At 53.2% G+C, this 20,885-nt stretch overlaps 2 protein-coding genes and 1 long non-coding RNA gene across 9 annotated transcripts in view; 2 read left to right on the forward strand and 1 right to left on the reverse strand.

The window, feature by feature from the left end:
- Tbc1d2 (TBC1 domain family member 2) overlaps positions 1 to 7,484 on the forward strand; it is a 47,045-nt gene extending 39,561 nt beyond the window's left edge. For 4 of the 5 annotated variants that reach the window (XM_034503110.2, XM_034503111.2, XM_034503112.2 and 1 more), the window contains exons 10-13: positions 2,173 to 2,293; positions 4,703 to 4,888; positions 5,332 to 5,453; positions 5,891 to 7,484. In XM_034503110.2, the coding sequence (XP_034359001.1) occupies positions 2,173 to 2,293; positions 4,703 to 4,888; positions 5,332 to 5,453; positions 5,891 to 6,098 (637 nt within the window). In that variant the 3' untranslated portion in view covers positions 6,099 to 7,484. Of the gene's footprint in view, positions 1 to 2,172; positions 2,294 to 4,702; positions 4,889 to 5,331; positions 5,454 to 5,693 lie in introns of all 5 variants that reach the window. The other variant, XM_076935005.1, reaches the window with a different exon arrangement.
- Positions 7,485 to 9,613: 2,129 nt separating this feature from the next.
- Coro2a (coronin 2A) overlaps positions 9,614 to 20,885 on the forward strand; it is a 58,500-nt gene continuing 47,228 nt past the window's right edge. Inside the window, exon 1 of one of the 2 annotated variants that reach the window (XM_034502449.2) lies at positions 9,614 to 10,004. The gene's annotated coding sequence lies outside the window, so the exon portion shown is untranslated. Of the gene's footprint in view, positions 10,005 to 16,651; positions 17,281 to 20,885 lie in introns of those variants that run through there. The other variant, XM_076935009.1, reaches the window with a different exon arrangement.
- LOC143442457 (uncharacterized) lies at positions 13,718 to 18,265 on the reverse strand. Of its 2 annotated transcripts, none has more exons than XR_013110693.1 (4): positions 18,140 to 18,265; positions 16,557 to 16,682; positions 14,554 to 14,607; positions 13,718 to 13,861 (listed from the first exon to the last, which is right to left on the reverse strand). It is a non-coding gene; the product is annotated as an uncharacterized LOC143442457 (long non-coding RNA). The 2 variants fall into 2 exon arrangements; XR_013110692.1 differs by having other exon boundaries at positions 17,909 to 18,226.

Here is a 20,885-nt window from a genome sequence, read left to right on the forward strand (position 1 = left end):
CTAAATGTAGTTCTTGCCTCCCTCCGCACCACATGCCTTTGCAGGCCTGTTCAGGTGGTGTCCCATTGTAGCCCACCCCTCCCCCCAAAGCAGTGGTGAGCCCCGGCAGGGACTAGCCTCCAATAACTGGCCGTCTGTATGCAGAAGTCTAAAACAATACAGACCAGAGTTCCTGATCTGAGGACATCCTGGGCTGTGTGGGAAACGGTGGGCCAGGCTGGACAGCAGCAGGCTGGACTTGGGCATCCGGGATTGGGTCCCCTCTGCCAAGATGATCTTAAGTGATGGCCACTTTTGCCTTCTGAGTTCCAGTCTCCCCATCTGTGCAGTAAGAAGTTTGCCTTGACCAGAGGTAACCCATAAGAAGAAACTGCCTGAGACCTGTTTGAAGGAATGTCTGGGGTAGTGTCCAGGCCCAACAGCATAAAGTTCCATGACCAATTAATTACGTATGTCTCCCCTGGTCACCGATAGAGTGGTAGTGGACACACAGGACAGTTTCTGTTCTTGAACCCAGTGACCTCTACAGGTCCCCGCCCCCTGCTCCAAGAGCCTCCTATGTCCCAGGAGACCTGCGGCTGTTTTTCTCTTTGTACTCTCAGCTCGGAGTCAGGAGAGTTTATGTAAACATGGAAGGCAGAGACAGAGCATGGAGTGAGCTTCCTTCCCGATCAACTGAGAAAGGAGAAAGGGCACTCCCTGTTTTGTGAGAAACAGTCCTGTTCTAAAAGTCAGGAACCTCAAAAGAATATGAAGGTCATGAGTCAATCCATGAAGAACCCCACGGCATGTAAACACCTGGTTCTGAAAGGGCTCTGAGTCCAGGCTGGGGTGGCACACACCTGCAATGCCAGCTGAGTCCAGGCTGGGGTGGCACACACCTGCAATGCCAGCTGAGTCCAGGCTGGGGTGGCACACACCTGCAATGCCAGCTGAGTCCAGGCTGGGGTGGCACACACCTGCAATGCCAGCTGAGTCCAGGCTGGGGTGGCACACACCTGCAATGCCAGCTGAGTCCAGGCTGGGGTGGCACACACCTGCAATGCCAGCTGAGTCCAGGCTGGGGTGGCACACACCTGCAATGCCAGCACCCGCAGACTGAGGCCAGAGGATTGCAAGCTCTAGGCCAGCCTGGCTATATAGTCTAAAATATATAGACTGTCTAAAAAAATACTAATAAATTTTAATAAAAATAAAATCAAAGCTTCTGAAAGTCCACAGAGAGCCCATGCCCTCCAGCAAATCCCCTTTCTCCCTGTAGATGCCCTGAAGAGAGCTGCTCCCAGACCTCATGTATAATGGAGCAAAAGGGGCCCCATGGTTCCCAGGAACCCCCTGTATCAGAGTGTCCCCTGGGCTCATTGCTACAGAATGTCACGAGGCTTTACTGAAGCACTGTGAGCCTCCCAGAGTGTCTGGGGTGGGCTGTGTTCCTCGGGTTTGGGACCATATGTTTACCAGGGCCCATGGAAGATGCGCTAGAGAGTGTATCTAGCATGGCCTGGATGTGTCCCCTCAGGAAAGGTGGAAGAAGCAGAGTGCTTCTCTGGGGGAGATGTCTCCACTCAGCTCAACACTTGTCTGTTTGTCCCCCTGTCTCAGTAGAACCTCGTAAATGGGTGAAGGTGCATAGGAGGAAAGGCTGTGTGGTTCAGCTCGAGGCTGTGCCAGTGAGTAGGGCACATTTCTGCTCTTATTTGGGACCACACGGCTCTGACAAGTGAGCGGTGTTGCTGAGTCTTTCAGAGCTTGCCAGCATGAAGGTGAAAGCAGCCAGTACTTACCAAGCACTGACTGCATGCCATGCACTGGGTAGACAGCAATGTGCTGACTGCCAACAGGGCTGACCATTGATCCTCACCCAGCCATGATGCTTATGAGATGGCCGAGGCCAAGACAGGTTAAGTAGTTTACCCAAGGCCACCCAGGAAACAGTTCTAATCATAGTTGCCACCCAGGCAAGCCAGCCTCAGAGCCTGTTTCTGAATTGGTCTTCACAACTCTAGAAGTCAACCTGAGCATCCTCCTCCAAACAGTGTCTCACCCCGGGTACCATGACTACCAGCCTGGTCCGGGATGAGGGCTCGGTCAGTGCCCTATAGGAAGACTCAGCCCAGGATCCAGGATGCTGCCTCTGCTCTGGGTCACTCCAGGCTCCTCCCTCCTCTGCAGGCTGGCAGCCATTGCCCTGTTGGTCCTAGAGGATGAGGAGAGTGCCTTCTGGTGCCTGGTGGCCATTGTGGAGACCATACTGCCGGCTGAGTACTACAGCAAGACACTAACTGCATCCCAGGTGAGCAGGAGGGTGGCACGTGGTTCCCCCGCCAACCCCCGAGGAGTTCCTTCAGGCCAGTAGATGCTGGGTCTCTGCCTCTCCTACACAGTGGCCTTTGAACCCTCTCTGACTGCTAGGGATTCCCTTGTGCTGAGGGCCTGTAAGATTGTGAGGTCCTGCCCACTGCAAGTTAGTCCAGTGGTGACGTCATACCGCCGAGAAGAGTTGCTTCCTGGGGAGGGAAGAGAGAAATCAATGTCCCTTGCCATCTCCCAGTCAAGAACAGAGAAAGACCACGGGATGGTAGGCTGGGCAGTGGGCTGAGGTGAGGACCAGCATCCCTGCACATGTCGTGGTTATGTGTGCCACATCCCTGGGGAGTGTTGCTGCCCTGAATCAGGCAAAGCGCTCCAGGTCGGCCGACTCTAGAAAAGGAATAAGGTCACTTTGTGGACTTAAAAATTATAAGTGAAACTCCAGCATGTCTGCTTCTGGCGTACACCATGGCCACAGACGGAGTTGAGGGTAGTACAGTCCTCTTATAACCAACTGGTGACAAACATGAGGATGGCAGAGCAGGGAGCCTTGGGTAAACTACTTAACCTGTCTTGGCCTCAGCCACCTCATAAGCATCAGGGCTGGGTGAGGACCAATGGTCAGCCCTGTTGGCAGTCAGCACATTGCTGTCCACCCAGTGCATGGCATGCAGTCAGTGCTTGGTAAGTACTGGCTGCCTTCACCTTCATGCATCATGTCCCCGTGCCCCACCCAGCTTTGCTGAGGCAGCCCTTCTGCCTTGCAGCCTCCACCTTTCCTTCTCCCAGCCTCCCTCCTCAGCTCTCCCCCCTCCTGCCATCATGTCTGACATCCACTGCTCCTCCTGGGCTGCCCTTTGGGGTGGCAGAGATCAGTTGCAGCTGCAAGAGGAGAGCCAGCTCAGACGTAGAAGGGAACTGCACCTGGCCTCACGGAGAGGAAGGGGCTAAGTATGGTCCTTGATGACACAGGATCAGGCTCCTCCCAGCTCCCTGCTCTACCATCCTCATGTTTATCACCAGTTGGCTATAAGAGAGCTCTACCACCCTCAAACCCATTTGTGGTCATGGTGTACCCCAGAAGCAGACACGCAGGAGTTTCAGTCTGCAGTTTCTACTTTCTGCTTTCTTTTGGTCAGAACCATGTCTTAGGTCTGCCCCGCCACTGTAAGGCTAACTGGGAAATACACTATCTCACCGCTGCATGGAGATGCATTGAGCACCAGCATCGAGCTCACTTTTGGTTTTACTTTGATCTTGAAGAACTGGCCACATTTAGAAAAGAGAAGATAGGCAGCCGGGGACCCCACCTAGTGCCCCTGGTCACCAGCAGAGGGACCCCACCTAGTGCCCCTGGTCACCAGCAGAGGGACCCTACCTAGTGCCCCTGGTCACCAGCAGAGGGACCCCACCTAGTGCCCCTGGTCACCAGCAGAGGGACCCCACCTAGTGCCCCTGGTCACCAGCAGAGGGGCCCCACCTAGTGCCCCTGGTCACCAGCAGAGGGGCCCCACCTAGTGCCCCTGGTCACCAGCAGAGGGACCCCACCTAGTGCCCCTGGTCACCAGCAGAGGGAAGAGCCTGCCCCTGCCTTGACTGCCGTGCTGTGCATCACAGGCAGTTCTTTGGTCCCATTTTATCACAGACGGTGGCTCTGGGCTGGCCATGGCCTCTGATGCTGCCATGCCTCTGAGGGCAGAGGAAAGGGTATCCCTGAGTACTCACCATAGCAACACTGAAGCCCAGACTGACTTGCACAGGGAGGACTGTCATGGTTCTAGGCAAGGAGGAGCAGGAGTGGACACAAATCAGGGCACTGGCAAGGAGGAGGAAGCTGTTTCAGGAGTAACCAGCCATGTCCACTGAAATAAATAAGGCAGAGCCACCAGGAGAGGTCACTAGCAGCTGTGGCCTGCAGCTTCCTGCTTTAGATTCCTGCTACCTGATGTGGCAGGACACTGTTCCTCCCCATCAGTATCTGTCTCAGGCCCTCACCCCAAGTATCCGGCAAGCATCTTAAGAGTCAGGCCAATATGGGTCTAGAGAGGCAACTTGGAAAAGGCACTCCTCGTTTTTGTTCCTGGAAACATGAGACAAATTGATTGCCAGGGACATTGGCTGGGTGAAGGGAACAAGGACTTACCCATGAAGAGACCCATGGTAAAGCCTGTTGCTCTACCCAAGTGTTGGGAGGCATGGTGATGTTGCTGCACCTGATACACACCACACACACACACACACACACACACACACACACACACACACACACACACACACACACACACACTGTCCCCAGTATAAAACAGGCCTGGGCAGGAGCTCTGACATAAGCGTCCAAAGAACAGGCAGAGAGAGGGAGCCAGCAGAAGTGATGGCTTCTTCTGCCTTCCAGGTGGACCAGCGGGTGCTCCAGGACCTCCTCTCTGAGAAGCTGCCCCGACTGACTGCACACCTGGGGCAGCACCGTGTAGACCTATCTCTCATCACTTTCAACTGGTTCCTCGTGGTCTTTGCCGACTCTCTCATCAGTGACATCCTCCTGCGAGTCTGGGATGCCTTCCTGTATGAAGGGACCAAGGTAAGTACGCCTGGGCCCCACAGAATGGAAGGATGGCCGCCTGTCAGAGCCATTCGTGATACCTGAGAGCCAGCTTCTTAAACTGTAAAGTGCTCTTTGCAATATGAGAGGAAGCAGAGGCCCTGCCTCTGAAGCTTGTGACCTCACCAGGCGACCCACCAGCGAAGATGCTACTGGGACTAACCCCTTAACTGCAGCAGGGCAGTGCCTCTTCATGCCTTGTAGAGAGCTCAGACATTCAGAGACCAGGCATAAAGCAATGTTGCAAGCTGTGCTCCCTTTAGGATTCCTGTCACCTGTCCCTCTGGCTGCCCCCATACCTTGTGCCTCTAGGCTTCCACTCTGGCCTGTCAGAAACTTCCACATTCCCAGAGTCTCTGAGCTTCTCCCCACATAGGACCTGCCTGGGCCTGTACCCCACCTGAACCCCCACTGTGCCCTAGGTGGTGTTCCGATATGCTCTGGCCATCTTCAAGTACAATGAGGAAGCAATCCTTCGACTCCAGGACAGCCTGGAGATCTACCAATACCTGCGTTTCTTCACCAAGACCATCTGCGACAGCCGGTGAGCTGCCCGCCCCTCTGCTCCAGCCCATGCCCTCCCTCAGTATCCTTGTATGGCAAGTAAGCTCCACAACCCACCTTCACCCTGCCGTCAATACCCAGGGTGTGGGACAACCAACCCACCACTGGCGTTGTCCCTAGTTTGTCCTACCAGGAGCATCCTGGCTCCTTCCTCCACTGCCACCACCATCTTGAGCCTGGTCCCTATCCTCAAAGCTAAGCTCCCATATCCCTCCTCCAGGAAGCCCTCCTGAGCAGCCCTTGCTTTCTGGGTCAGGTGCCTGCCTAGCTCCCTCCAGCCTCAGCTCTAAGTGGGAATGGTCTTTTCCCCTGGAAGGTGAGCTCCAGAAGGCAGGGCCACCATTCTAGGGTGGATGGATGTCAGGACGGGCCCCAAACTGGCAACCATTGCCCTGGCTGACTGTACCTTCCTTCCAGGAAGCTCATGAACATAGCCTTCAATGATATGAACCCCTTTCCCATGAAGCAGCTGCGGCAGCTGCGGGCAGCCCACCGAGAGCGGCTTGAGGCCGAGCTGCGGGAGCTGGAACTGCTGAAAGCCGAGTACTTGGAGAGACGGGCATCCAGGGGCAGAGCAGTGCCCGAGGGCTGCGTCAGTGAGGATGAAGGAGAAGGTGACAGCTGACCTAGCACTCTGTCCCCAAAGCCTTTCTCACCTTTGCTGGCAAGGAGATAGAATTCAGGCAAGGGCCGGAGGTGTGCGTGACCCTGGACAAGGCCCTTGGCCTCTCCAAGCCTTAGTCTCCCAGACTTGCCAGCCTGTATCACAGCCCCACAGAGCACTTTAGCACATAGTGAGGCAGCAGGAATCCCACTGGGTCACCTGAACAGTCTCTGAGGCACCACCATTTCCGTTCGGTTTGGATTTCGTCTTTTGACCAGGTCTCTGGTAACTCCAGCTGACCTCAGACTCTATGCAGTTGAGCCTGGCCCTGACCTTTGGATCAAGGCCATGATGATATAAAGCAATCCTTGTGGCTGATGGCTCTCTACCTTTAGGACAGAAACAGTCTCATTACCTGGGCGCAAGGTGTCAGGGATGTTCCCACTGACACCCTCTGGCTCGAGGCCTCGGTCACCATTCTTGTGGCACCTCAAGTTCAAGGCCTACATTTTCAAGGCATCTTTCCAGGCAGTAGCCTCTCGGAGTTGCTACCTGGATCTGTGTTGAGACCACCCTGCTCACAGGGACTATCTCTACAGCCTCGTGCCTAAAACTTGCCTTCTGTTTACAGCCCACTGGGGACATCCCAGGGGAACCCTGCCTGTTACCCTGAGGAACTTGACGTGGACTGGACAGTGGGCCCTGAGCAGGCATCCACCCTGATGTGCCTGTGTCATGTGGGGCCAACAGGGTAGGCTTGGGAGGGCAAGCAGGGCTGCAGCCCGTCTGGCTCACCAGAGTGAGTCGGTAAGCAGCCTTACTTGAAGGGGACATGGCTAGGTGGTGACCGGCTCTCCCAAAAGCCACCACCAAAAAGCCAAAAACAGGTCAAACTGTGTGCAGGGGCTGCTGGATAAACAGCGTCCTCTCTACCACTCCCTCCACCACGATACAGCCCCCACCTCTCCTTTTCCTCACCTCTCCCTAGAGGACAACGCTGCCCAAGCACTGTGCTCCTCCTTGGGGGACCAGAACAGCTTGTTACAGCAGTGCTGGGCCTTGGGCTCTGTTGCTCTTGGAGCCGTGCGTTCTGCTGACCTGGGGGCTAAGTGTTCTGGGGCTAATTGCCTCCTCCAGCCTGGACCGAGCAGGCAGGCTGAAAGCTGCTTGTTCTCACTCACCCAGGTCAAGCTCCAGTAACAGGACACAGAGAACTTAATGTAGTGTCACACAGAAGGGGAGGGCGGGTCTGGCCGTGACTGCCTGTGGGCACACCTATAGAGTCAACTCTAGAAAGAGAAAAAGGGGAGTCAGGTGTGGGGTACACACTTCTGATCCCAGCAGTTCCAACATTGGACTACACAGCCAAACAGTGTCTCAAAAACCAAATAAATAAGAGAAAAACGATGAGTGTCTGAGCTGCCTGAACTGGAACAGAGATGAACAAGGGATGTGGTCTGAGACTTTCTGGGCTGCTGCTGGGGCAGAGCCTCCCCCTCCCTCGGGGCCTGGGGCCTACCCCTAGTGTCAGGTTCCTTGCTCGCCCCACAGCTGTTGCCCCTTCCCCAGGGGCCACTGCTTCAGAGGCTGGAGGATCTGATCCCACAGCCCCACCTTCCTACCCAGAACAGAGATGGAACTCCATGATCAACCCCTCCCACCCCTGGACCAGCAGGCCTTATCACAGAGAACAAAGAGAGGGGGGCCTACGGACCCAAAAGACTCAATCGATGAGAGAGACGCTCTCCCTTCTAGACTACTTTGTTCAAGCTTATATCCCCAAATAGACCCTTGCCCTAGGGGCTATCTTCTCCCAGTACAGCACATGTGTGTGTGTGCGCACACACACACACACACACACACACATACACAGCCACATTCTACAGGACAAGTAGAAAGTCAGTCAGTGGTGTCCCCCTCCCCAACACACCCTGTAGTGTCTGACCAGGTCCTGGTAGGTTGTGTCCCCTTGTGGGTGACTTAGGGTTTGTCAGGGGCTGCCTTCCACACCTGAGGCAGGATTAGGAGAAGGTAAGAGGAAACAGGGAAGGTAGCTCCCCAGACACAGAAGAGTCATGCCAGGCTCCGGGCCTCCCCTCTGATTTACAGGTCCATATGCCTACAGTCCCCAGAGAATCCCTGTCAAACAAGCCTATCCCAGCAGACAACTGGCCTGGCACCTATAAACAAGAGTTTCTTTAAAAATGATTCTGAAAGAGACCTTCAAAAGGAGACGATGAAGACAGGAGCTCGGGGGAATGATATTGAGAGAGACCGTGGCCTCAGCCTTTACTGAGTTGGGACAGGCAGATGAATCAGCCTGCTCCCAGATAAAGCCAAGTCAGAAGCACCTTAGTGGGCCCAGCAAGGGCCCCAGCCCTTAGGAGGTAGACAGGAGAATGAGCTTATGGTTTCTTCGTAGTTCATAGACAGTGTAAGACCAACCTGGGCTATGTGGGACCCTCTTTAAAAATTAATAAAACAAGTGGATAATAGTGCTTTTCACAGAAGCCAGACAGCCTGAGTTCTGTCCCTAGGAACCATGTAAAAAGAAATGAGAGGCAGAATTGCCTGATAGCTCAGGGACAGCCAGCCAGGAGTATGCAGCATGGCAGAAATAAGATGGGAGGAAAGAACCAACTTCTGAAAGTTTTCCTCTGACTCCTACACAAAGGCACACACAGACACACGTAAAAAGATGATAAAAATGTTTTAAATTACCATAGACCCTTGAGTGCAAAGATCCAACTGCTGCCGTTGTACACTGTGTGCTTCTGCCAGTGCAGCTCCAAGCGGCCTAGTCTGGGGACATGGGACATTTGTGTGTGGGAAACCCACAGCTCTAGGCAGAAAAATGGCCCAGGGCACTGTGGTTCAGCAGGAACCATAGGAAGGCTTTAGCAGCTGCTGTTCTAAAACGATCAAGGACTCACCAGAGCTCAATGTGGTGGTGCAGTCCTATAATCCCAGCTCCAAGACGCTGAGGCAGGAAGATGGCTAGTTCAAAACCAACCTGAGCAACTTAGTGAACTCTTGTTTCAGAAAAAGAGGAGAGGTCTCAACAGTGTAGCTCAATGGTAGAATACTTGCCTGGCAAGAACAAGCAAAGCCCTAATGTTCAACCCCATCATCACAGATGCATATATACATATACACATTAAATTAGTTATAGAGCCAGCCTGCCAAGAACTCAACTAAAGTCTCAATGTATCTATGAAATGGGAGATATTATTATGGCTAGACTGAAGGTGGTGGTAGATCAAATGTAATAAATTGTGTACTCAACAATATATACAGTACCTACTATGTGCCAGGTACTGTGCTAGCCCCCTACCACCACCAAATACATCACTACAAGGCACGAACAACTCTTTCCAAGACAGTTGGTGTGGCATGGTTATTATGAAAGATATGACGTCCTATCTTCCATATTCAGTGAGCACCGGCTGAAAGCGGGAGAGGTTTGAACGCAGCGCCCCCTACTGGCAGCGGTGGGAAGGCTCTCCCTCCCGGGTGCGCAGCCGCCCTCTGCTCTCCGGTTCTCCCGCCGCCTGCAGAGCTGCGGTCCCGGCGCTCGCTGCGGGATCCAACCGAGAGCCACCTGGGAGGCCGGCGCGGTGACTGTCTCCATCTCAGCAAGGGGAAACTAAGGCTCAGGATCCAAGTCCCACCCAAAGCCTGCGGCGAAAGCGTGCAGGAGGCGAGAGTGTGTGTACGCGGGACGGGATCCGAGCTGCGGGCGACGGGAGGAGCACAGGCGGGGCCTCTCCGCCCCGCCCCGGCCCCGCCCGGCCCGGTACCGCCCGCCGGGCTGCGCGGGGAGGCGGCGGCGCTGGGCGCGGGGACTCGGCGGGCGGCGCGAAGCGCGGAGCGGGAGCCGGAGCCGGAGCCGGAGCCGCTGCCGCCACCTGCGCTGCAGCCAACAAGGTAGGGCGGGACTGGGCCGGGAGGGACGCTCGCTGCGCCGGGGCTGAGGCTCGGTGGCGGGAAGGATGCTGCCCCCCGCGTCGCGGAGACCTATCCTCCAGACCCCCGCACGACCTCACACAAAGCTCTGCCCCGCTCCGGTCCTCAGTTTCCCCAACGGAATAGTGGTGCGGCCGCCCCCTCAGTGGTGACTAGGAGCAGCGACCCCCAGGTTCGGGCTCCGGAGATTAGGGGCCAGTCTGCATCGCCCGCGCCTCTTGCCGCGGTGCGCGGTGAGCGGCCCGCCCTGGGCGCGGCAGCCAGTCCCGACAGGCCCTGGTGTGGCCCAGGTGCCCCGTGGACCCGAGTCGTGATTGTTCCTGTCTTGGCTGGGTTACCCGCGGGGGCCTCAGCTTGCAGTCCTGAGAAACGGTGGAGGAGGAAGCATCCCCACGTTCCTGCCGAGGCGACCTGGGCGCGCGGGTAGGGCGAGCAGTCTGCTACCCAGAGCAGCCTCGTAGCCTGGAGCTAGAGGAGGAGCCCCGCGCTGGCGGTGGCCAGATCTCAGCTTCAGACCTGCCTGGACCCGAGCCGAGCAGACACCCACCTGCATTCGGGCAATGGGGAAAGACATCCTGGTCCGAGCCCTGGCCAGCTGCAGGAGCCCAGTTCTGTGTACCAGCCTGGTGGGACAGGGTTGGCACTGCCACGCTCGGACCTCAGTCCACTTGCCAGGAGGGCAGTGTCTCCTGGGGTTGAGGGACTGAGCATGTGTCTAAGGGTGCAGTGGCTCCAGGGTCTTTGAAGACCTCTGATGTAGGACTGGGAAGTTCTATAGGATGCCTCTTGATGAAGGTCTTGTGTTGCATTCTTCCCCAGATGGGGAATCTCACTAGCTGAAACTGGGGCTGCAATCCTGCTAGTGTCCCTTAGATAGCATGTGGCCCTTCTGCCTCAGAGCCTGCTCTTCTGCAAATGGTCCAGGGACTTGTTCATAACCACCTGTGCCTCGACATAGGAAAGTGTCCCTACACCTCCCTCACCTCCTGACATCTCCTGAGGGATATGGAGGGAGAGAAAGGCCTGGACCCATCTCTGAACACTTCTGCCCCATTTCCTGACATCTGCCCCAATTAAAGAACAGGTTCAGCACCTTCTGATCGCCTTTCTCCCTCCCCCTCACCCAAGGGCTTTCTTGGGGCTAAAAGAGGAGACCCTCCTTCCCCCAGCCCCATCGCAGGTAGTGAGTCCTGTGTCATCTTAAGTGTACAGGCAGAGGGCTGGGTGGGCATTGTGGGTGCAGGGGGATGCCAGGGCTGAAGCAGAATGGCAGGGACCTTGCCCTGTGGCCCCAACCTGGAGCTTCACTGCAAATGGGTGTTATTATCCCCTCATAAAGGGAGACTAAGTATAAGTGTGGCTGCCAGAGTCCAGCGCCAGCTCGAAAGCCTAAGTACCACCTGAGTCCCCTGTCATTGTGTGCATTTGTGATCTGGGAGGCCACAGTGGATGGTACATGAGCAAGGCAGATTCTGGTTATTACAAAGTCATCCTGAACTTTAAAAATGTACTGTGGACCTGTGGGTTCTCTGAGAGGGTCTCTAGAAACCATCTCACCCCATGCCCTTATTCTACGGGCAGTCTAGAAACCGCCTATCTCATCCGACCCCCTTATTCAATGACAGATAATCACCTGTCCTGAAGGGGGTGTGACTGGTAAAAGGCCACTGACAAACCAGCCAGGAATCCTAACTCCAAGAACGGGTGCTGAGAAGCTAGGATGCAGCTCATTTGGCAGAGTTTCATCCCCAAAACCGAACAGACTGAACTTGGAGAGTCACGCCTGTAATTCCTCCACTTGGAGGTGGAGGAGGGAGGATGGGGAATTCACTCACCAAAGCCAGGCTACAAACCTGGGATATGTGAGACCCTGTCCCCAATTTTAAAAGGGGTGGGGGAATATAAAGCATGTCATAAATGAAACGGTTTCATTGCTTTGTAAAAGTAACAAGATATAAACATAGAATGTTAAAAACTGTGCTGGCAAGGTTGCAAGCTTTTGCCTGAGGTGTGCCATTTTGTAGGGTAATCGGGCAGCCATAGAAACAAGTCTGTGAGATGGATCTGCCTGCCCTTGGCTCCCAGGCCTCTCCTTCGAGGACTTTACCCTAAGGAAGGTCACTAGCGAGACACGGGTGTGTTACTACTTTCGTGGAGTGTCCTGACAGTGAAGCAGCATGCTGAGGCTTCTGGAACATTGAAAAAAGGCGGTGGCTAAGTGGCAAGATACCAACCCACCAATGTTCACATGGTCGGGAGGAAAGATCCTGAGGGAGGGTGACTGACACCAATCCTGCCCGCCTCTGTGATCTCTGGCTTGCTGGACTACACCTCAGTTTCTCCGGCTGGGAAGTGGGCGTGGCCTTGGTGGTGACTGAGTCTGCACAGCTCAGCAGTGGAGCCTTCTACAGGAGGAGCAGAGCACTCTGGACATGCAGAGATTGTGCTGCCCTCCCTTCCCCGGAGATAAGTGTGCTCCCTCAGGGAGGGGGGCCAGATTCCCCAGATGTGCTCCCTGGGGAGGGGGGTCAGACACCTCCCACACACAAGAGGCTCTACTTGAAGCTTTTGCTCTTTTCACATAGCCCTGAATCAGACCTTGGAGAGTTTGTCCTCTTCTCTGACAGTCATGAGAAGACCCCAGTTGATACTGAAGTTTTCATCTGATGCCAGGGTGGGGGTGGGGTAGGGGGTGGGACACTCTTGTTCAGGGCAGCAGGGAGACACTTGGCACTCACACTCCATCTGAAGGGCCAGGAGACCAGGAGATGCCCCCCCCCCCAATCACACAGACAGTCAGACAGACACACACACACACACACACACACACACACACAAGCACGAATGGGATTCTACAAAGCGCTTACACATTAGCTTAAACAACTGCAGAAGGGCTTATAGCAAACAATTTTTAGCAAATAATAATAATAATAATGGTTTCATGTGATTCAAGCTGAGTAGAAAAAGATATAATTAAAGATTATAATTACGGTTCCTTACTGTAAGTGAGCCATGAGGTGTGGTAGGTGGGATTAGATTTGAAGTAAGGAGGTCTTGAGGTCTTGAGGGGCAGCCTGATCAATAACAGTGATGGCAGCCACTGGGCTACTGTCTGTTCAACAGCACTTACTACTCCAGGCCTCAATCCCAGGCCTTCCCCAGTGTTTACCAAACACCTTCACCAAAGAATAGACCAGAAGGTGTTTGCAGTCTGTCCGGATGGGGAAGGCAGGAGGTGACAAAGGAAAGAAAAAGCCAACGGGAAGGAGTGGGGCAATGTGACCACAGAAAACGGGAATAGTCATTCTAGGCAGGTGGCTTAGGGACTCTGAGAGGGTGACTTGGTCAAATAGGGTTGAACTGTGAGTTGGGGGAAGAGCCAGTGAGAAGCCCCTGAGGTAGATTGCCACGAAGAAGAGCAGGAAAGAGGGAGAAAGAAGGGCAGAGGCCATGGTTCTGATTACCTCACCATCCCCACCCATGTGCAGGGTGCAATCCTACAAGTTACTGAGGGAGGTACTATTTTTAATTCTCTTTTTCGGTTAGAAAAGCATGAGGTGCAGAGAGGCTTAGAAACTTGCTACACTGTCTCCAGGAAGCTAAGGCTTCTGGTCCAAAGCCCTGAGAGCCACATGGGCTCTTGAATAGAGCCAAGGCACAGCCACCTCGGCTCGCTCCTGATTCCCAGGGATGGTTGTGGTTTAGCTGTTCCTGTCACTGCCAAGTTCATTTGTTGAAACCGCCAGCCAGTTGAAACCGCCGTGCCAGTGATGGCTGGTTGGATCAGGAAAGCAGAACACTTCTGAGGGTTCATGTCCCTGCAAAAGAAGTCCCAAGAGACACATCCCTCCTACCCTGGGGACACACAGACCATCAGGCACCCTTTCCCTGAACCCGGAAGTCGGCCCTCCTGCACACTCCTAGTCTGCAGCCTTATCTTGGACTCTAGGCTCCAGGAACAGTGAGAAGAACATTGTGTGATTCATGGCCCACCAGTTACAGGACTCAGGTGGCTGTCACAAGAGTCCAGAGCTGGGTGACAGGGCTGGGCCTGTGAGCTCTAGGCTCAACTCCATGTTTGCTGAACAGTGGAGGGGCCTGATTGTTACACAGGCAGGACAGGGGGACAGGCTGGCCCAGCTTCCTGACTCTGCTCTCCTGTTGGTCCTGCCTGTGCCCTAGGCAGGTGAAGGGGTGGGACTCCTTAACTCACTCAGCCTCTGAAGCCATAGGTGCGGGTTTGGGCAGGTCAGAGGGTAGACACCAGGACCTGGTTGTCTTTCCATGTTTTCTTTGTTTCAGTTTTGATTTTTTGGAGACAATGTCTTACTCTCTACTCCAGGCCAGCCCTAAACTTAGTACTGCAGCCCAGGCTAGCTCTGGACTCACAGCAGTCCTCCTGCCTCAGCCTTCCCTGGAATTACAGTTGTGAGCCACCATGTCTATAATCTCATTTTTAACTGGATCCATTATGTTGTAGGTAGATTACATCTCAATAAAGTTAACTTACAAAGAACACATGCTTGGTTTTTCCGCTATGAGTACTTGATGACAGTGGATAAAACTTTAGAAAAGGACAAAAAATAGAAAATTAATGTTTCATGTCTTCTTGTCCCCAGAAATCAGTGTGAACACTTGCGGGTGGGAGGGGACACCGCCATCCTCGTTCTGCGGAGAAGCTCAGGCCCCGTGTTAGCTAGGGCCTCACTTTCAAACCTTGCCATCTGCCTGCAGAGTCCAGACATGTCGCTCTTCTCTGTCCGCAGGCAAACCCCGGAATGCCAGAGTAGGTGGGTTTCACTGAGTCACGTCTCCCACCCACCTGCCCACCCCACTCCTAGCTGTGGAGCTAGTGGGACCTTGTCCAGGGTTTCAGGAATGGCTGGCATCTCATTCAAAAAAAAAAAAAAAATCAGGGCTAGGAGAACCTGTATGAGAGTCTCATGACAGCTGCTTCTAGCTTGGCCTTGGATCCATAGCTTGTAGGTGTCTGGCAAGTGGCTTGATCCCTGGAAGTACTGGGGACTTAAAGGAGGCCCAGGCCAGAGTCTCATCCCTCAGCGTCGCTGGGAAGTGACAGGTGACAGGAAAGATATATGCTTTGCCAAGCCATGCTACCCCTCCCTCTGCGGACTTTTCTCCTGCAACCTGACGGTGTGGTGCGTTTCTCTCCATACTGGGTCAGCACACTCTGACAACCAGCAAATAGCTGGTCTCGGGCCAGGATCTTTCCCTGCTCATCTGCAGAGTAATATCATAATGGCACCAGCCACTGGCTTCAGGGGCATGTGTGTCAGGTGCTCAACAGATGGGCCACTCCTGCAGGCTCCTCCAGGATGGTGGCCAGGCTGTGAGCCTTTACAGTGAGCTGGACCACGCAGGTCCCAGCCTGTGCACTTCAGGTTGAGAACCAGAGTTCAGAGTTTTAGATAAAGGATCAGTGGAATAGAAGGAACACTTACTCTAAGAAAAGGATCTGGCTCTGCCACTGTGGTGCCCTTTAAACAAACCCTGTCCCTTCTTTTTGCCTGTGTCCACATCCATAAAAGGAGAACGTTTTTCCTCCGTTCTTACTGATCAGTTACCACCATCACCAGCAGCCATCCACTGCGGTGCTTCTGAGTTTGAGGGAGGGATGGATAAGCCAGAATCAACAAAACCCTCAATAGCTCATCACTCCAGGGGGAGCAGTGGCTATAATCAGAAAGCAGGGGACCAGGGATCCTCTAGCTAGGACCTCCAATCCAGCCTAGGTGCGGTGGGAGCCTAGGGAGACACCCTAGGAAGAGGCAGAGCCTCCTGAGCCGCTTGTGGGGTGTGGTGTCAGCCACCTATGAAGGTCAGTACCTCACCCACCTCTCCAGACTTTGTTTCTTCCCTTACAGAATGGGGGTGACTGGGCTGGAATGTGACTTAATTGGCAGAGTGCTTATCTAGCTTGTAGAAACTCTGAGTTCAATTTCCAACACCCCATAAACTGGGTGTGGTAGCTATGTCACTAATCCCAGCACTTGGGAGATAGAGGCAGGAGGATCTTAAGGTTCAAGGCTGTATAGCAAGTTTGAAGCCAGCTTGGGATGCAGGAGACGATTTCAGAAAATGGGCGATTGCTGCTAGGTGCCTGCTCTGCCAAGTGTGCGGGCTTGTTGAGAGCCTTAGACTCTTAAGGATACTCTTAAGCTCCTCCATTGTAATTGGTTCTGAGTTCTGGGGCATCTGGGCAGGAAGTGCTTCCAGTCTGTTGTAAAAGGTCTGTGATCAAACCAGTCAGGGACAACCAGCTAGACAAATGACCGCCACTGCCCTTACACCACCTGATTGAACAATTCCAGGGAATGTCTGCTTACCCTTCACTTGGAGGGGACCCTGATGGCAGCCACCACTCAACCATGAATCACATCCCCTCTGGGGAAGAGAACCATCTGTGCTAATGGGACCCATTAGGCCCAAAGTGGTGCTTCCCCTCCCCCACCACTTTTCCACCCTCCCCCACCTCCCCCACCCCATGAAAACCTCCAGAATCTGCCTGAGGAGCTGTGGGAGCTGCCAAGTTCAGAGGTGGGGTGTCATGTCATCACAATGAGGACTGGTCTATCAGAGAGAGGCCCAAGGTGGCATGCCACTGGGAAAAAGAACAATCTGGAGGCAAAAGGAGCGTGTCTGAGTCAGATATGAAAAACCAATGCACATACAAATATAGAAAAATGTTCAAGTCAGGCTTGGTGGTACAAACTATAATCCTAGGCATTGGGGATGCTGAGACAGGGGGATTGCAAGTTCAAGGTCTGCCTAGACATTAAATCCTGTCTCCTAAGGTTAAAAACCGGGCTGAATGTGTATCCGTGGTAAAGAACATACCTAGCATGTAAGAGGCTCTAGGTCCCATCATCAGAACCTTGGGTAGAAGGGAAGGAGGGTAGGAGACTATTCAGACATCTGTCTGGGGGTCTTCAGTGGCCAGGTTGTGTTTTCTCTGTTTTGCATTTTCTAGGCCTGTACACATTTCCCTGCTACACTTGTGCTGAGTATGTCTGCACCACAGTTACAGTGAGCAGTAAGACCCAGTTGGCGTCAGCAGGCCAGAAGGTGATGGATCAGGTCAAGAAAGAATGGGACACATGGAGGGGCCTGGGTGCCGTTCCCAGGGACAGCTTCATGGAGATACCAGAGAAAAAGTCCCACAGCTCTGGGGCTGTAGACACAATTGGCACTGAAACGAGACTGGCTGGAGCCAGAGGTGAGGGTCCTGCTCCACCTGGGCAGGCAGGGGAGCCTTGGGGTCTTTGATGCATCAAGAACCCAGGATGACATCAGGCCCCAGGATGATGTCAGCAGGGAGGCTCCATTCCCTGAACAGTATAGGGTCTCGGTCTTTGCTCTCAACACACTCCAGCCTTCAGGCACTTTGCACAGTAAATAAAGAAGCTAGCTTCTGTATTGATTTGGTTTGGCTTTTGAGACTGGGTTTCACTCTACAGCCCTGGCAGATACGCTACTCATTAAATAGTCAGTGCTAGCCTCGAACACTCATTAAATAGCCCATGCTAGCCTCGAACACTCATTAAATAGCCCATGCTAGCCTCGAACACTCATTAAATAGTCAGTGCTAGCCTCGAACACTCATTAAATAGCCCATGCTAGCCTCGAACACTCATTAAATAGCCCATGCTAGCCTCAAACACTCATTAAATAGCCCATGCAAGCCTGGAACACCTGGAAAAATCCTTTTGCTTCAGGTTCTGCAGTGGTGGTGTGTGTCACCATGCCTGCCCCCCCTCCCCCCATCTAGAGTAGTTTGGTTTGGTTTTCTGATTTTGTGTGATGGCTTTTCTGCCTCAATGGATGTCTGTGTATAACTCTCATACCTGGTGCCTTTCATACAGAGGCCAGAAGAGGATGTTGTAGTTACAGAGTTGTGGGTTGTGAGCCACCATGTGGGTGCTGGGGATTGAATCTGGGTCCTCTGGAAGAGCAGCCAGTGCTCCTAACCACTGAACCGTCTCTTCAGCCCCTCATCTAGACTCTTAATGTGTGTCCTCTCGTCTCTCAGCCTTGTAGCCAGCTCATGCTAGATAGGGGCACATCTGGATTCACACCTGCTCACACTAAGGTTCCACCTCTTCCAAAGGTTCCTCCATCCAAAGCAGGCTTCCAAGCTAGGCAAAGAGGAATGTGCCGGCACCAGGGAGCAGCTCGGACTGCCCAGTGGCCAGGGAGACCGGTCAGAGATGTTTCGAGAGCTTGCTGGCCACTCATTAGCTTCGGCCCTACTGTGATGTAACCATGACGTAGTGGCTTGGCCATTGGCCAATCAGGAGAAAGGTGGAGAGCTCTACTTTCTACACACAGCGCTGGAGTCTCGGCCCAGACCAGATCAGCTGTTTACTCCCTAAATTGTTACTGTTTTTCTTTTCTGGTTTTTTGAGACAAGAACTGGTTTCTGTGGCCTCAGCTAGCTTGGAACATGCTAGGTGGACCAAGCTGGCCTTGAACTCATTATGCCTTTGCCTCTGCCTCCTAAGTGCTGGGATTAAAGGCGTGTACTACTGTGCTTAACTTTTTTTTCTTTTTCGTTCTTTCTTTCTTTTTGTTTTTTTTTTGTTTGTTTGTTTTGTTGTTTGTTTGTTTTGGGGTGTTGTTGTTTTCTAGTACAGGGTTTCTCTGTGTAGCCCTGACAGTCCTGAACTCATAGAGATCCACCTGCCTCTGCCTCCCAAGTGCTGGGATAAAAGGCGTGTGCCACGACCACCCGGCTGCTGTTTTTCTTTTTCAATGCTCTTTTTTTCTTTTTTTCCTTTTACTTTCTTTTAAATAGTACTTTTTCATATAAATTTTGAGTAGGACCTTTTTGTTCCCGTATTCATAGCTTTCTGGGTATGTAGCACAAGGTTCAGAGACACTGAGTGGATCAAACAGATCCAGGCCTTGTCCTTGTAGATTCATGGTCTAAAGATGTCAGAAAGAGTCATTGTACAGTCCCACAAAATCTGAGGTAGGGGAGGCAGAGGCAGGTGGATTTCTGAGTTCAAGGCCAGCCTGGTCTACAGAGTGAGTTCCAGGACAGCCAGGGCTACACAGAGAAACCCTGTCTCGAAAAAAAAAAAAAATATCTGAGGTAGGGGTCTGGAGAGGGAAGGAGAGAAAGAGCTGATGGGGGCAGAGATGGCCAGCCCTTGGCTGGAAGACTGAAGGGCTCCCCTAAAGAACCAAGGGCGCTGGGATGAGAGTGGGCAGTGAGCATACTGGACAGGAGAAACAGCCTGGAAAGTCCTGAGGCAACAGGAAAAGACAGTTGATCTGTAGCCCAGCTCCCTGAGCAAGGTGGGGCCGGAGGGAGCCTGTGTGGGCCTCAGGCTCAGTAACCCTATTATGTAGGAGACCCCTGTTAAATGACCAGGGCCCCTATCTCACAAAACAGCACAGAGGAGAGGTAGGCTTAACACCAGGAGTGGAAAGTTCCAGATGTCTTAAGAGGTGTTTCAGACATGGAACAGGAAGATGGGGGTCTGCCCATGATGGGTTGGCTCCTGGAATTCTGTTAGAAGCCTGTAGAGTGTTCTATTCATCTGGACCAGTGGTTCTCAACCTTCCTAATCCTGTGACCCCTTAATACGGTTCCTCATGTGACCCATTAATCATAAAATTATTTTGTTGCTACTTCATAACTGTAACTTTATTACTGTTATGAATCATAATGTAAGCATTTTTGGAAATAGAGGTTTGTTGAAGGGGTCCCGACCCACGGGTTGAGAACTTCTGGTCTAGGCCAAGCTTAGCCTGTGCCCAAGAGATGGGAGGTCGAGGCCAAGAGATTCGAGGATGAAACACACTTCACAGAGGTGAAGAGGCTCGGGGAGGCCGCAGGGCTTGTTGAGATCAAACAGCTTGCAGGGTGCTCTGTGCTGAGTCCCTTTCCTAAATTTTCCTTTGGGACTGAAAACTGCTGCTGGCTGAGTCTATACTGTGGGAGTCAGGAGGTTGGGAGAGAGTCATGGCCACTGTGGGATACACGAAACCGACACGTGGGAGGCTTCTTGGAGGAGGGAGACTGTGTGTCCTGTGCTGTGTCAGGCTTGGAGAGCAAGAGACTTGCTCAGCCTGGATGGATGCTGGGTTCATATTCTGATTTATACAGGGCAGGAAGGAGGGTTGGGCTGTTCTGGCAGGGAGAGGTTTTTTTGCTTGTTTGGTTTTTTTTTGTTTTTTTTTTTATTGTTGTTATTATTTACTTTTGGTGTTGAGAATGAACTCAGGGCCTCTTACATGCTAAGTACACGCTCTGCTATGAGCTGCACCCTAGCAACCAAGGAGAGTGTGCTCATTGACACAGACCAGAAGAAATGCGTGACCACAGGAAGCCAGACTCGGGTCAGCTCTGTCACCGACTTGAAAGTCTCTGTAGAAGATGCCTCCATCTGGCTCTCTTTCCGGCTGCTGGCTCATCTCTCTGATGCCCTCCCTTCCTTTCTCTCCTTGCCCCTCCAGATAGCCTCATAAGCCACAGCTTGACTTTCAGTGCCCAGTGGAAAGACAGTGGGGAGTTTTGGAGCAGGATGCTGCCCTGACAGCAGCCCCCAGGAAGGTTCAGAGAGGCAGGTGCTGGGGGTTGGACAGCCCATAAGGTGCAGGGAGGAACTGAAGAGGGCCATGGGATCAGAAACAGGTCTCAGGCTTTTGCCTCATCAGATCCAGGACTGTAGCTTCCCAGGCCAGAACTTGATGAAGACTCTAACAGCGTCTACTGATGCAGTTGGCAGCAGAAGCTGATGGTCTGGGTCCTGAGGGCACCCTAAGTTCTCAGCCCACAGATGTCACAAAACATCCTAGGGCCCCCCGACAGCA

This window comes from Arvicanthis niloticus, chromosome 5 (genome assembly GCF_011762505.2).
Source record: "Arvicanthis niloticus isolate mArvNil1 chromosome 5, mArvNil1.pat.X, whole genome shotgun sequence".
NCBI lineage: Eukaryota > Metazoa > Chordata > Mammalia > Rodentia > Muridae > Arvicanthis > Arvicanthis niloticus.